This window comes from Lissotriton helveticus, chromosome 1_1, assembly GCF_964261635.1.
Source record: "Lissotriton helveticus chromosome 1_1, aLisHel1.1, whole genome shotgun sequence".
NCBI classification, from domain to species: Eukaryota; Metazoa; Chordata; class Amphibia; order Caudata; family Salamandridae; genus Lissotriton; species Lissotriton helveticus.
The window spans coordinates 1,940,595,848-1,940,608,906 of NC_136057.1; the positions used below are offsets into that span (position 1 = coordinate 1,940,595,848).

The window sequence follows — 13,059 nt, forward strand, 5'->3', positions numbered from 1 at the left end:
TTTATCCTCGAATCCTCCCTCACGATGACCAGGCAAGTCAACGCCGTCACATCCTCCTGCTTCAACACTCTCCGCATGCTCCGAAAGATCTTCCGCTGGATCCCCACTGAAACCAGGAAGACGGTCACCAGGCCCTCGTCACCAGGCCCTCGTCACCAGCCGGCTGGACTACGGGAACGCCCTCTACGCTGGGACCACCGCCAAACTACAGAAAATACTTCAACTCATACAGAACGCATCTGCACTACTCATCCTGGACATCCCTCGTCACAGCCACATCTCCGACCACCTGAGGAACCTGCACTGGCTCCCCGTCAACAAGAAAATCACGTTCAGACTCCTCACCCACGCACACAAGGCTCTCCACGACCTGGGCCCTGAATACCTCAACAACCGCCTCACTTTCTACACGCCCAACCGCCAGCTCCGCTCCGCCAGCCTCGCCCTCGCCACCGTCCCACGAATCCGCAGAACCACCACCGGAGGAAGATCCTTCACCTACCTGGCGGCCAAGACATGGAACACCCTCCCCACCCACCTACGACTAACCCAGGACCATCTCTCCTTCAGGAAGCGCCTCAAGACCTGGCTTTTCGAGCAGTAGCGGTCCCCCCCCCCTTCCCAGCGCCTTGAGACCCTCACGGGTGAGTAGCGCGCTCTATAAATGTGATTGCTTGATTGATTGATTATTTGCCCGGTAGCGCGCTCTATAAATGTGATTGATTGATTGATTATTTGCCCGGTTGCTTAGGATCCATAGTTGGTCGGACACCGGGACATTAGGATTAAAATGCCTCAACCCGACGGTTATGCCCAATAACCCCTCTGTGGCCCTCAGAAAGGAGTTGTGGCAATCGACTTTTAAGTGATTAGTTTGAAATGAATTGCGAGAAGTTTGGTTAGTTCAAATCAATTAGTTCTGAGGCCAATTTGTTTAAAAAACTGTTAGAAAGTCAGCTCTTACAATAAATGCCCTTAATCTAGAAACCTAATCGAATATTAATTGAGGTTTGGAGCCAACACAATGTTGTAAGATAAGGGCAAAGGTAGGTAGTAGGTGCTTGGTTATACAGGGGGTTTAATGCTTTTTTTTTTTTGAAAACCTTTATTGTGCATTAATAAAAGGACAAGTACGGGCCCACAACCACCAGGCCGGCCACGGAAACTATTAAAGCACCAGCGCATGCAATATGGCGACACAGTAACACATTACTACCATAAGCGAGCATTGAAAAGTTACACCGTAAATCATCATGATACCATGTCGTAGGAGCGATGAAGGTTAATTTTAAATGTTTTTTCGTTGCAACTATTAAGGTCGACATTTCGGTTTTCAAATTGAAAATATAAACTATAAACTAAGAAAGCAGAGTCCGTGCTGGTGTAACAGAACATGAGTGATAAATCCACCATATAGTTCAACAACCCAAAAGTCAAGTCCCCCCAGGCGGCATGGCAGCTCAAAGTGTGTGCAGCGGGGGTATCAGAACCAACAACCTAGCCAATGTCCACCGCCACCCGCCCGCTAGCAATCCAAACACGGACCCAAAGAGAATAAAGAAGAAGAAACAAAACGAAGAAAAAACAAGGCACCATAGAAACTAAAACCAAGAAACTAAAAACCCCTCCCCCAACCCCCCACCCTACACGCATGCAGAGGCTACGGCCTACCCCCCCCCCAGCAGTGTGTCTGTCGCCCAATAAACCCGAAATATAGAACAAGGAGAGAAAAAGAAAAAAAGAGAAAGAATTAGTATAATACCTAAAATATGAGAGTAAGAAAAGAGCATCCTAATCTAAAACTCCCATAGAACACGAAAGACCGGAGGAGGGCCAGAACCAATTAATCCCGGACTCCACAGCCCGCACAGAACCTCTACCCCACCAAAAAGGATCAACAACAGGACATATCAATTGCAATCTTAAGTGGGGAAAAAACATTACAAACAGCGCATTCAAATGTATCAGGAAGCGTTCCAGTCCGGGTCTCCGCCAGTCAAGCAAACAAAATCAGCGAGAAGAACACCATCAGCCCTGGCCCGAACGTTGAAAGCCCACCAAACATAGCCACCGCTGGGAGCCCACCAAGGGCAGAACAAAGAGACAAGATGGCCGCCCCCAACAAAGAAGAAGCAGAAAAAGATGAGATGAATGTCTCCAGTTACCAATAAGTCCAGTGTCCCAAAAGACGAGCGTCCCCTCGAGCACAGGATGAAACACACTCCACCGTCGTAGTAAAAAGGCTCCGGAGGCAAAGGCAGCCAGGAGGGTCAGCAACCGGGAAGGCGGCAAACGAAGCAATAGTAGCGATTGCATCGGCAGAGCCTCAGTTCTCGGAGCGGGAGGAGACAGTGTAGCAACAGCTCCGTCGATAGATGGACACGACCCATTATTGCCAGGGACAGTCCGCTTCATTGTACACGCATGCTGAAACATAGTATCCATTCCAGGCGTAGTTGGAGGCAGCAGGGAGCTGGAGCGCCTCGGTCGCCCCAGTTCAGATGTAGCATCTTCAATCTTCCGACCCAGCTCTCGGGTGTATCGCAGCCATGTAACCCTTAAGTCGGTAAGAGCTGCCAGGATGTCGCCGCAAGTCAGGACCCGCTGCAGTTCTAACCGGTCCGCGCTTAGAGTGGACGCCGTTGGGCCGTCATATTGCTCAAGGCCAGGCAGGATAGCACGCCCAGGGAACAAGGAGGCACCCATCCCCTCGTCCTGGAAGACGGGCGCCATCACCACCCCGTCAATGAGACCACAATGGAGGGAGGGGGGCGACATCGATACCGGGAAACATCAGGCCGGGTCGCCGGTAGGAGCATGGCTCGTAATCCAGAGCGGTGCACCGGGAGAGCCCCTGCGCCTCCAGTCGATGAGGGCGACCCACGGCAGAGAAGGCGCTCCAAGATGGAGTCAGCTCAGCCCGTCAGCAGCGGAACAAAGAGAAGTGATGCGAGAAGGGATCCCGCCTCGCCAGTACACACCTCAGCCACGTAGGGAATCTCGCCACATCGGAAAGGGTATACACCATCTCCCTCTGCAGTCAGCAGCACCACCTCAAGCGTCAGCGCCTCCCCAGATCGTCCCACCGACACCGTTACAGTAGCGCCCAGCGGCGGCGGTCGGCACAGGGTCCAGGGGCAGCCATGGAGGACAGCCAACACATCGAGTTCTCCGTCAAACCAGCAGGCAGAGACCTCGGAAGAACGCGATCGGAAACAGCGCGTTTAAATCGCCGTTACACCGCAACATAGGCACAGGATAAATAGCAGGATGTCGATGCAGGAGTGGAAGGCTCGCGGAGCCGGGAGCCTACACGTCCGTCCCGTCGGCCATCTTGGCTCCTCCTTCGTTTAATGCATTTTAATTTGAGATTATTTTCTTCCATCATTGGATTCGGATATGGTTTGCGGTACTTTTGTTTGAAACCGTTCTTCAGGATCCCCTTGGTGTGCAATCCACTGAACCCTCGTCTTATATTGTTCTTGTACACGCTGCATCATTCTCTGTGTATTGAGAAATAGTAAAACTCTCGATCTTCGGTAAACAACACATAATGGGTGGCCTTCGGCCCTAGCCGCTTTGGTAGACTTTCACTCAGTTCCGTATTAGCCAGTCTTCTGCCGATGGAACAGATTCTGTTTCAATCCTGCCCTCTGTTCCACTCGAAGTATCCACACACCGACCTGTATAAAGTCTGCAACTTGTGCCTCTCACTGGAGTACAAAGAAGAAAATTGCAACACTTATTGATTTGTTCCAAACGAAGAAGACTTTGCAGGATCGTCTGGCTCGACAAAAAGACATGCAGCGGCAGAGCGTTGAATACACCCCAGATATCTTCAGAGAAGATGCTGAGTACAAAGAAATGGAGGCAGCGGAAGAGGCCTTCGCTATCCAAGTCACGGATTCGGAACCAGAAATCGAGTTAAAGTCCGAAGACGTTCCAGCAGGACAGGGTGCCCTGAGTAACAAAGCCCCTTTGCCCATCAAACTTTATTCCACCAAACACAAGACTTCTTGGCCACAAATGCCTTCGGGCCATGGTCGGCACTGAGACACTGCTTCTAACACCCCGCCATTGGGCTCGGCACCAAAACAGACAGTAAAAGTCTTCCAGCTCAGGACCAAGCCAAGAAAAACTTCCTTCTGCACCAAAACCTTTGGCTCCAAATGATGAAAAGGACAGGTCCAGTTCAGCACCAAAAACTTCGGCACCAAAAACAAAGGATGCTCATCGAAAGCCTCTAGAACCAATCCTGGAGCTTATGCAGGAAAAACGGGACCCTAAGCAGGAAAAAATCCACATTAATCCAGACACTGGGCGCATAATAGTTAAACAGGCCACACCTTTCAAATGAAAAACATTCCTTTAGAGGATATAAGTTACAAAATTCCTCTAAAGAAGATAAAAGACATGCCTACAAGCCCCATTCTCCCTGTTCCCCAAACCCCTCCCCCATCTTCACCACCACCGGGCCCAGACCCTTTAGACATTACACCACAGGGTTCTCCACAACCACAGCCTGATATTGATTATAGGGGTGATGATAGTCCATTACCAATGGATCCAAGGAATGATTATAACATTGATCCTCCAATAAATAATGATCCTGACTTACACCGTACAAAACCATCACCTACTGATGACAACATAGCATACCAGGAGTTAATTTACAGAGCAGCATCATACCATGGGGGTCACACTACATCAGGTATCCTTAGAGGAGGACTTCTTATTTGAAAGTTTAGGAACATCACAAAGGAAGTCACAACCGTTACCTATGATGCAACATGCTGATGACATTTTAAAATACCCTACACAGGCTCGTATTTTAACACCCAGAGTTGACAAGAAATACAAACCTCCTCCAACCGATCCAATTTTTATTAGAGGACAGTTGCCTTTAAATTCCTTAGTTGTGTCCAATGCTCGGAAAAGGACAAATTCTCAAACTTCAGCAGATGCACCATCCCCATACAAAGAGTCTAAGTTGATAGATGCATAAGGAAAAGGGTAGCTGCACAATCCGCCAACCACTGGCGTATAGCCAAAACACAAGGCCTGTTAGCAAGATATGACAGGGCCCACTGGGATAAATGAAGCAGTTACTCCAATATCTCCCAGAAGAACAAAAGAAAGAAAAAAAGGACAGGAATTAGTGCAGGAGGGGAAATTAAAAACCAATTCCTCTATCAGATTTGCACTAGATGCTGCGGATACAGCAGCAAGTGGGTATTTACACCAGCATTCTTATTAGAAGACCTGTATGACTCAGAATCTCCGGGTTTAAACCGGAGGTTCAGCAGACTATTCTTAATGCCCCATTTGACAAAGAGAATCTTTTTGGACCTCAAGTAGATGAGCCACTTGAGTAAATGAAAAAGGACACAGAAGTGGCGAAATCAATCGGAGCCCTTCATTCACCATCCAATAGAGGCTTTTTTTTACGCTCATTAATAGAGGAGGATCCAAAGGTAATTCCTCAGATCCTAATATGTCCTCATACAGGTCAAACACACATCCCTCACCATCAAGAGGTTTCTATAAAGGTGGGTACAAAGGAAACAATTTCAAAGGCAGAGGTAAAGGCACACCCACACGTAACTCTCCATTTCCATGGAAACAGTGACTTGCCTACAATTCCCCCATGACCATTCTACACCTGTCGGGGGAAGACAACAACAATTCTTTCACATTTGACAATCAGTAACATCAGACAAATGGATATTAGACATTATCCAACATGGTTATTGCCTGTAGCTTACCAGCAATCCTCCCAATATTCCACCTCGCACTCACAAACTCTCGCTACGACACCAACAGCTCCTCAAACAGGAAGTAGAATCTTTTATAACAAAAGGAGCTGTAGAAGCAGTTCCAGTACAACATCAAGGATCAGGAACTTATTTACTTTACTTCTTAATCCCCAAGAAGGATGGGCCTCTACGACTAATCTTAGATCTCAGACCGTTAAACCTATACATACTGTCAGAACAATTCCATATGGTTACACTTCAACAAGTGCTTCCACTTCTACAAGGCAACTTTATATCCACACTAGACTCAAAAGACGCATACTTCCATATTCCTGTCTACCCTGCACATCGCAAATATCTCAGATTTATGATAGCACGGAATCATTATCAATTCAAAGTACTCCCATTCGGAGTAACTACTGCACCCTAGCAGTAGTAGCAGCTCATCTAAGAAGACCTAGCAGTAGTAGCAGCTCATCTAAGAAGATAACAAATTCATGTCTTCCCTTATCTAGACAATTGGCTCATCAAAGCCAACAAACAGAAAAAGTGTTTACAACACACTCAAGCTACCATAAACCTTCTCCATCAATTGGGATTTACAGTCAATGCTTAAAAGTCGCATCTTCAGCTCTCACAACTGCAAACATATCTAGAGATCAATGCTAAACACTCACACAGCTCTAGCCTCTCCCAATGCTGCCAGAATTCAAAACTTTCAAACTTTATTTCTACAGTTTTAGAACAACCAATACCTAACAGTGAAAACTTTCATGCAACTGTTAGGGATGATGGCATCATGCATTGTATTAGTGCCTAACGCAAGATTACACATGCTTCCTCTACAGGAATGCTTAGCACGACAATGGAATCAATCATAGGGTTAATGAACAAATCCCGTGTTGGTAGACAGCCACACTCATTGCTCTCTGCAGTGGTGGACACACAGAAAACCTATTGAAAGGGCAGCCCTTCATCGACCGGATTCCATAAGTTGTACTAACAGCAGATGCATCTCTCACTTATTTGAGTGCCCATTTGCAGGACCTAACAATTCCGGGCTTATGGGACACCAAACACAAATGTTTCCACATCATTTACTTGGAGATTCTAGCTGTTCATCTAGCACTAAAAGCTTTTCAGCCTCACCTCAATGGGAAAGTTGTCTTAGTCCAGACGGACAGTATGATGGCTATGTACTATTTACAAAAACAGGGGGGACACACCCTACAGTTGTCACGCCTCTCTCAGACTATTTGGCATTTGGCAATACATCACCAAAATCATCTTCTGGCTGAACACCTTCCAGGCATGCATATCCAATTTGCTGACCTCCTCAGCAGGGTTCCGCAACAAGTACACGAATGGGAACTTCATCCCCAGGATCTCCTTCCATATTTCCGAAAACGGGGATTTCCTCAACTACACCTCTTTACCACAGGAGAGATCTCAAAATGCCCAAGCTTCACCTCCAGATTCCCACGCAATCTATCCAAAGGCAATGCTCTAAGGATGAATTGGTCAGGGATATCTGCTTACGCTTTCCCGCCATTCCCTCTCCTTCCATTTCTGGTTCAGAAACTCAGGTAGACATCACTCACACTGATTGTAGTGGCTCCCACATGGGCTTGTCAACCATGGTTCACCACACTACTAGAACTGCCAGTGGTTGTACACCAAAAACTGCCCCTCACTTCTAACCTTCTCACACAGAACCATGGACAAATCAGACATCCAAACGCCAAGGAGATCAAACTAGCGAACTGGCTCCTGAAGTCTTAGAGTTCAGACGCCTAAATCTACCACCAGATAATATAAAAATTCTTAAAGAAGCATGAAAACCTACCACTACAGCATGTTATGCAGCAAAGTGGAAAAGGTTTGTTATATATTGTAATAATGGCACGATTGATCCTGTAGATGCATCTATACAAAACATTATTTGGTATCTTCTACAGCGAGTTGGCTTAGGCTACATATCTATTCGACTACACCTTGCATATCTGCAAAACAGACAACATTTATCCTTATTCAAAGTTCCAGTAATTAAAGCTTTCAAGGAAGGCCTGTAAAGAATAGTACCACCTAGGCACCACCTGCACCTGTCTGGAATCTTAACATTGTTCTCACAAGGCTCATGGGTCCACCTTTTGAGCCAGTACACAATTGTTCTTTACAATTTCTTTCATGGAAGGTTGACTTTCCAATTGCTATCACTTCATTAAGGGCTCTGCACACACTTGATGTCAAAAGAGCACTATTATACTATATTGACAGAACAAAAGATTTTCACAAAACAAAAGAACTTTTTGTTACCTCGTTAAGGAAATCCTATCTCTAAATCCAGTATTTCAGGATGGATTGTTCAATGTATTCAAACATGCTGGGTTAAAGCTAAAAGGACTTTACCTATACCTCCTAGAGCACATTCCATGCCCAAAATAGGAGCATCTATGGCCTTTTTAGGTAACATTCCCTTAGCTGACATATGTAAGGAGGCTACATGGTCTACACCATACACATTAACCAAGCATTATTGTGTGAATGTATTAGCACGTCAACAAGCTAATGTAGGACAAGCAGTGCTAAAAACACTTTTTCAAACAACTGCAGCACCCACTGGTTAGTCACCGCTTTGGGAGGATACTGCTTTACAATCTGTGCAAAGCATGCGTATATACAGCACATATGCCTTGAAAGGATTAAGTTACTTACCCTTTAAGAATCTGTTCTTAGCTTGTAGAGCTGTAGATTCACATGCACCCTCCCTCCTCCCCAAACACCTATGGTTGTCGCCGTTCCTATTATTTATATTACATACACATGGACATCTCTACTACGCTTAGATACTCCATTCTCATCCTCTTGTGGGAAAACAATCTAACAATAGAGTCACCTTACCTTGTGACTGGAAAAGACCTCTTTGAAGAAAAACAACTTGCAAACATTAGGACCCAACTGTGGATGGCAGAAGTATGCAAAGCATGTGCATCTACAGCTCTGCATGCCAAGAACAGATGCTTACACGGTAAGCAACATAATCCTTCAAGATCCACTTTTAAGCCATATATTGCAGTCTCGCAACATATGTCCAACGGCAGCTATCCAAAGTCACCTTAGACAAGGACTAGCCCCAGAAGGCAAGGTTGCACTGTTTGAAAGGCTGTGTCCCGATGTTGCGGCGACTTTGGAGTTAGAGTCAGGGCACTCGGTTGGAGCCGAGGGTAAACCCGCCGGCGGTGTCCCGTCCTGACCTGAGGTAGGGGAATGACGGCGACGGTCCCGGGACCTGCCCTGAACAAGAACGTTCTCCCGAGAGGACTGGTGCCGCGTGGATGACTCCGCTGGAGAAGGAGACCTGCGTCGCAAGGGGTCTGTTCGGGACATCTGGGCAGACAGCAGCTTTATGCGACGTTCCCGCAGGGCTTTCGGCTGCAACTGACGGCAAGCGGCGCACTCCACGGAGTCATGGTGCTCTTTCGAAGCACCACATACAGATGTTGTGAGGGTCCGTCGCTGACCTCTGTTGCGAACAGGGCCGGCACAGTGTGAATCCTGCAAGGGGCATCGAACACACTGTTCCTGGACACGAAAAGGCCTGTAAGGAACAAAAACTGGCCTGAGGTATTACTTTCCCGGATCCACATTAGGACGCGGAAAAGAAGAAAACTGACGTCAGCACGCCGGGAGGGGCCTATATGGCTCCATTGATGTCACTTCCGTGGACGACGCAAGGACGGAGCCGGGTGACGCCGCCTCCCGGCGTGCAGAGGTATTGCTGGGGAAAAAGGATTTTCCGGATCCAGTCTGATTCTTGGCGAGATATTCTAATTTAAGGAATCTGCAGCTAGACTGTGCCTCTACCAGATATATCTTTACCGAACGTAAGTAACTCTCCCGTTAGTACCATATTCACCTCATGTGCACGGTTGCCAGGGGCAGAGTCCTCTACTTTATAAACGCAGGGTGCAGAGAGGAAGCAAATATTATTGAAATTGAAACATTTGCTCACTTGTAAATTCTGCCTTCCTAGCAGAAAAGGGTGGGTATTTGTAGTTTATAAGCTGTAGATGTTGCAAAGACAATAAAGGGCATTTTTGTTAACGTTTCACACTGAGGTTGGTTTGGAGTTGTCTGGGATAATCAGTCATCCTTTGCCTCCAACAAAGTTAAGCAATTTAGCCATAGTGAAGCTGCCAGCCTCGCATGTTCACCTTGATAAACTTTAAAAGTCTTTATTTCTTTCCCCGCCAGATGAAGACTGTGAAGATAAACCAACAGCAAACTGCGTGCTGGTGTTGAGAGTGAAGCTGTGCTCTCACTGGTACTATCGAAAGGCCTGCTGCCGAGCCTGCCGTGGAAAGGTTCAATAGCATCCAGGTGTAATCGAATCATCTTTCCCTCGCCACGACCCAAACTAATCCACTCTCAGTTTACGAAGGGGGTGTACTTGTGCGGTGGTGAATGAATTCAACTCAATTCTTGTCTACAGAAAATTCTCAGTTAACTAAAGACTGCAATGGCCACTTGAACTCCATCTTTAACTACGTATTTGGAGGGCTCACAACAACAGGAAATAAAGAGGGGTTATAGGAGTACGGTGCCCCTGTTTTGTTGAGCTTTTGATCCATGGTTAAGTTGGAGGGCTTTCAGAAGAACTGATGTGTCTGGTGCTATCTGAGCCCTAACTGTAGCAGTGCCTGCAAGCGAGTAAGAGCTCTGCGGCCTTCTTGGAATGATGTGATTTGTTGTCATGTGAAAAAAACCAGAAAGTGCAATTTCTAGATTATATTAAAAAAAAAAAAGAATTGGTGAAGCTGGATATCGACTGACCGCTAGTTTTGCTGAAGCAATGTTTAATTTTTGGTTGATTGAAAAAAGAAAATTGCAGAGCATCTGACCCAGAGGATGGCGCTGTATCCATGGGAAATGTGTTCATATTTAAATCGGGAATTGTATTAATTCTGACTCTAGTGCATACCAATAAGGGAGTTAGGACTTTATTTACAGTTGAGTGGTAATGATAAATCTCCGTATTTCTGGAGTAATTGCAAAATCATACAAGGAATCCTAGAACCTCCTCAAGATATTGGAGTTTTTTCTATTACTATCCAAATCTAAATTTGGCTCTTAGCTTATTCCTCTTATGTTCACTCCACATCTGCCTTCAGAAAAGATGCAGAGCTCCCTTGGGCTACAGGTGTCAAGTGCGGGAGAGTTCAGTCATTATGTGACAATGTAAAATGGCAATGATTTCATTGGATTCGTTGGCCGCCTTTGGTGCTGGCCAGGAATAAGTTTGGCTTTGAAGAAGGAGACTTACTCCTGGAGAAACTTGCAATGCTGCCAACATTTGCGGTGCTAACTGATCCTCAAAATGAAGGGTTGAACCTAATTGTAGTCTCATGTTTTCTATATAAAATTATTTTTCTCTTGCTGTGTCTCAATTTGTTTGTTTAGATGTGTTCTCTTCAGTGCAAAGTTGAAATTTAAATGCTTGTTAATTGACTGTGACCCTTATATGAGTTTTTTAATCCAGCTTACAGGGGGCATATATGATTTGTTATGCATTTGTGTATCAGCCTCTAAACGTTTTGGAAATAGTTCTTTAGGTTGACAGCCTTACCTAGGAGATGATCTGATAACAATGGATCCTGGTGTGTCTCCAGCAAAAAGGGGTGTCTGTAACTAGACTTAGAATGCAAACACACACATTCCAAAATGGCTGCTGTATATGTCTTCGCTTGTGAGGAGAGAAGTTGCACCAGTCCTATGTGTGATACTGTCTTTCCAAGTTGTAGTGTTACAGGTGCTCTAGGTATTGTGGACTCAGGTGGAAAATACAAAATGGGATTCGGACACTGATCTACACATTACACCGTGTTCTCACTGAGGTGAAGAAACAGGACTTGCAACTTCTTGCGTGGCGTGAATTATTTAATCAAGTCCAATTTCTTTTCCAGCTAAGTAGAGTTTTCTTTCTTTTTTTTGTAGCCCAGGTGGGCGTCGACGTCCCACCTTTTGGTGTACTTCCTGTGACGTCGGCACGCTTCCTGCGGCAGCTCCCACCTTTGGGTGCCATCTTCAGATTCTTTTTTCTGCCGTTGGGTCTGGATCGTCACCGAGAGGCTCCAGAGTTTTTTGGGAAAAGGAGAAGAAAAGGCAAAAATTTCACAGAAAAGATTGGAGACGATACCTAGGTACAAGATCACCAAGCCGGGACGACGAAGAAAAAGGAGAACTTTGAGATCTTCGACGTCCAACAGAGAATGCGCACACAGGGGCCCCCTGAGCGCAGGAATGGACAAAACACCCTTTAAATTCTGCCGTAACTGCCACCACAAATACGCGCAGAAGGACCAGCACCCGGTCTGCAACCTCTGCTTACCGGTGGACCTCGAGAGCAAGGATTGCAACACCTGCTCCGCCTTCACCCCGAAGACACTCAGGGTTAGAGAGAGACAGAGGAGAGCCAACTACACCATGCAAGGCAAAGGCCAACCTCCCTCGCTTCAGGACCTGGGCCTCTCCAGCGACGAAGAGGACAAGATCGCCGAGGGACCAGATGACTACACGGTCGTAGAGACCGATAAGAAGGCATCTGAAGAGGTAGGAGAGACGTCGACCCCTAAACCCCCGACAGACTCTCGAAAGCCCGATCAGGACTCTCGAAAAACAGAGTCTAGTCCTCAAAGGGAGCACTGGCGCCGAAAACCTTGACGGCCGCAGCTGCATCCAAGGACAAACAGCCCAGCGGATCCTTCGAAAAGGACTCCCAGGCAGCGAAGGCAAAAAGCCAAGGTCGTCGAAGCACGTCCCCGAAAAGGAACGCTCGACTTTGAAGGAGAAGGTCCCGAAGGTCGCTTCGACATCGACGACTAAGTCGAAAAGATCGGCTGAAACGCTCGACACCGAGCATGCCGCCGAGATGGAGAGGAAAAAGAGAAGGCTCGAGGCCGAAATGGAGAACATCTTGCAAAGGAAGAGAGAGTTTGATGAAAAAATGAAGAGGTTCACGATTCCGTCAAAACCCCCGACAATGATCGTCGAAATAGAAGAGGAAGAGGAATTCGACGCCGAAGGGCTGCCGAAAACTCCTGAGCCTCAGGAACACCTAGAGGAAGAGGGCCTATACTATGAGGAAGAAGGCGAAGATGACCAGCGAACGACTTTCAGCTCCGCATCCTCGATGACACAGGACCTGGATTGGCAGGACCTCTACTCCGAAAACCCGAAAGAGCCCGTGGAGACTTATCCTTCGAGGCCTTCGCCATCAGATGACATTGGGGCCTATAATATGGTC

General features: G+C 46.7%; 1 protein-coding gene across 2 annotated transcripts in view; it reads left to right on the forward strand.

Annotated features, from left to right (window-relative positions):
- LOC144755115 (ADAMTS-like protein 2) overlaps positions 1 to 11,191 on the forward strand; it is a 319,957-nt gene extending 308,766 nt beyond the window's left edge. For both annotated transcript variants that reach the window (XM_078643636.1, XM_078643645.1), the window contains one exon: positions 10,011 to 11,191. In XM_078643636.1, coding sequence (XP_078499762.1) covers positions 10,011 to 10,129 — 119 coding nt within the window. In that variant the 3' untranslated portion in view covers positions 10,130 to 11,191. The remainder of the gene's footprint in view (positions 1 to 10,010) is intronic.
- Positions 11,192 to 13,059: the final 1,868 nt, after the last annotated feature.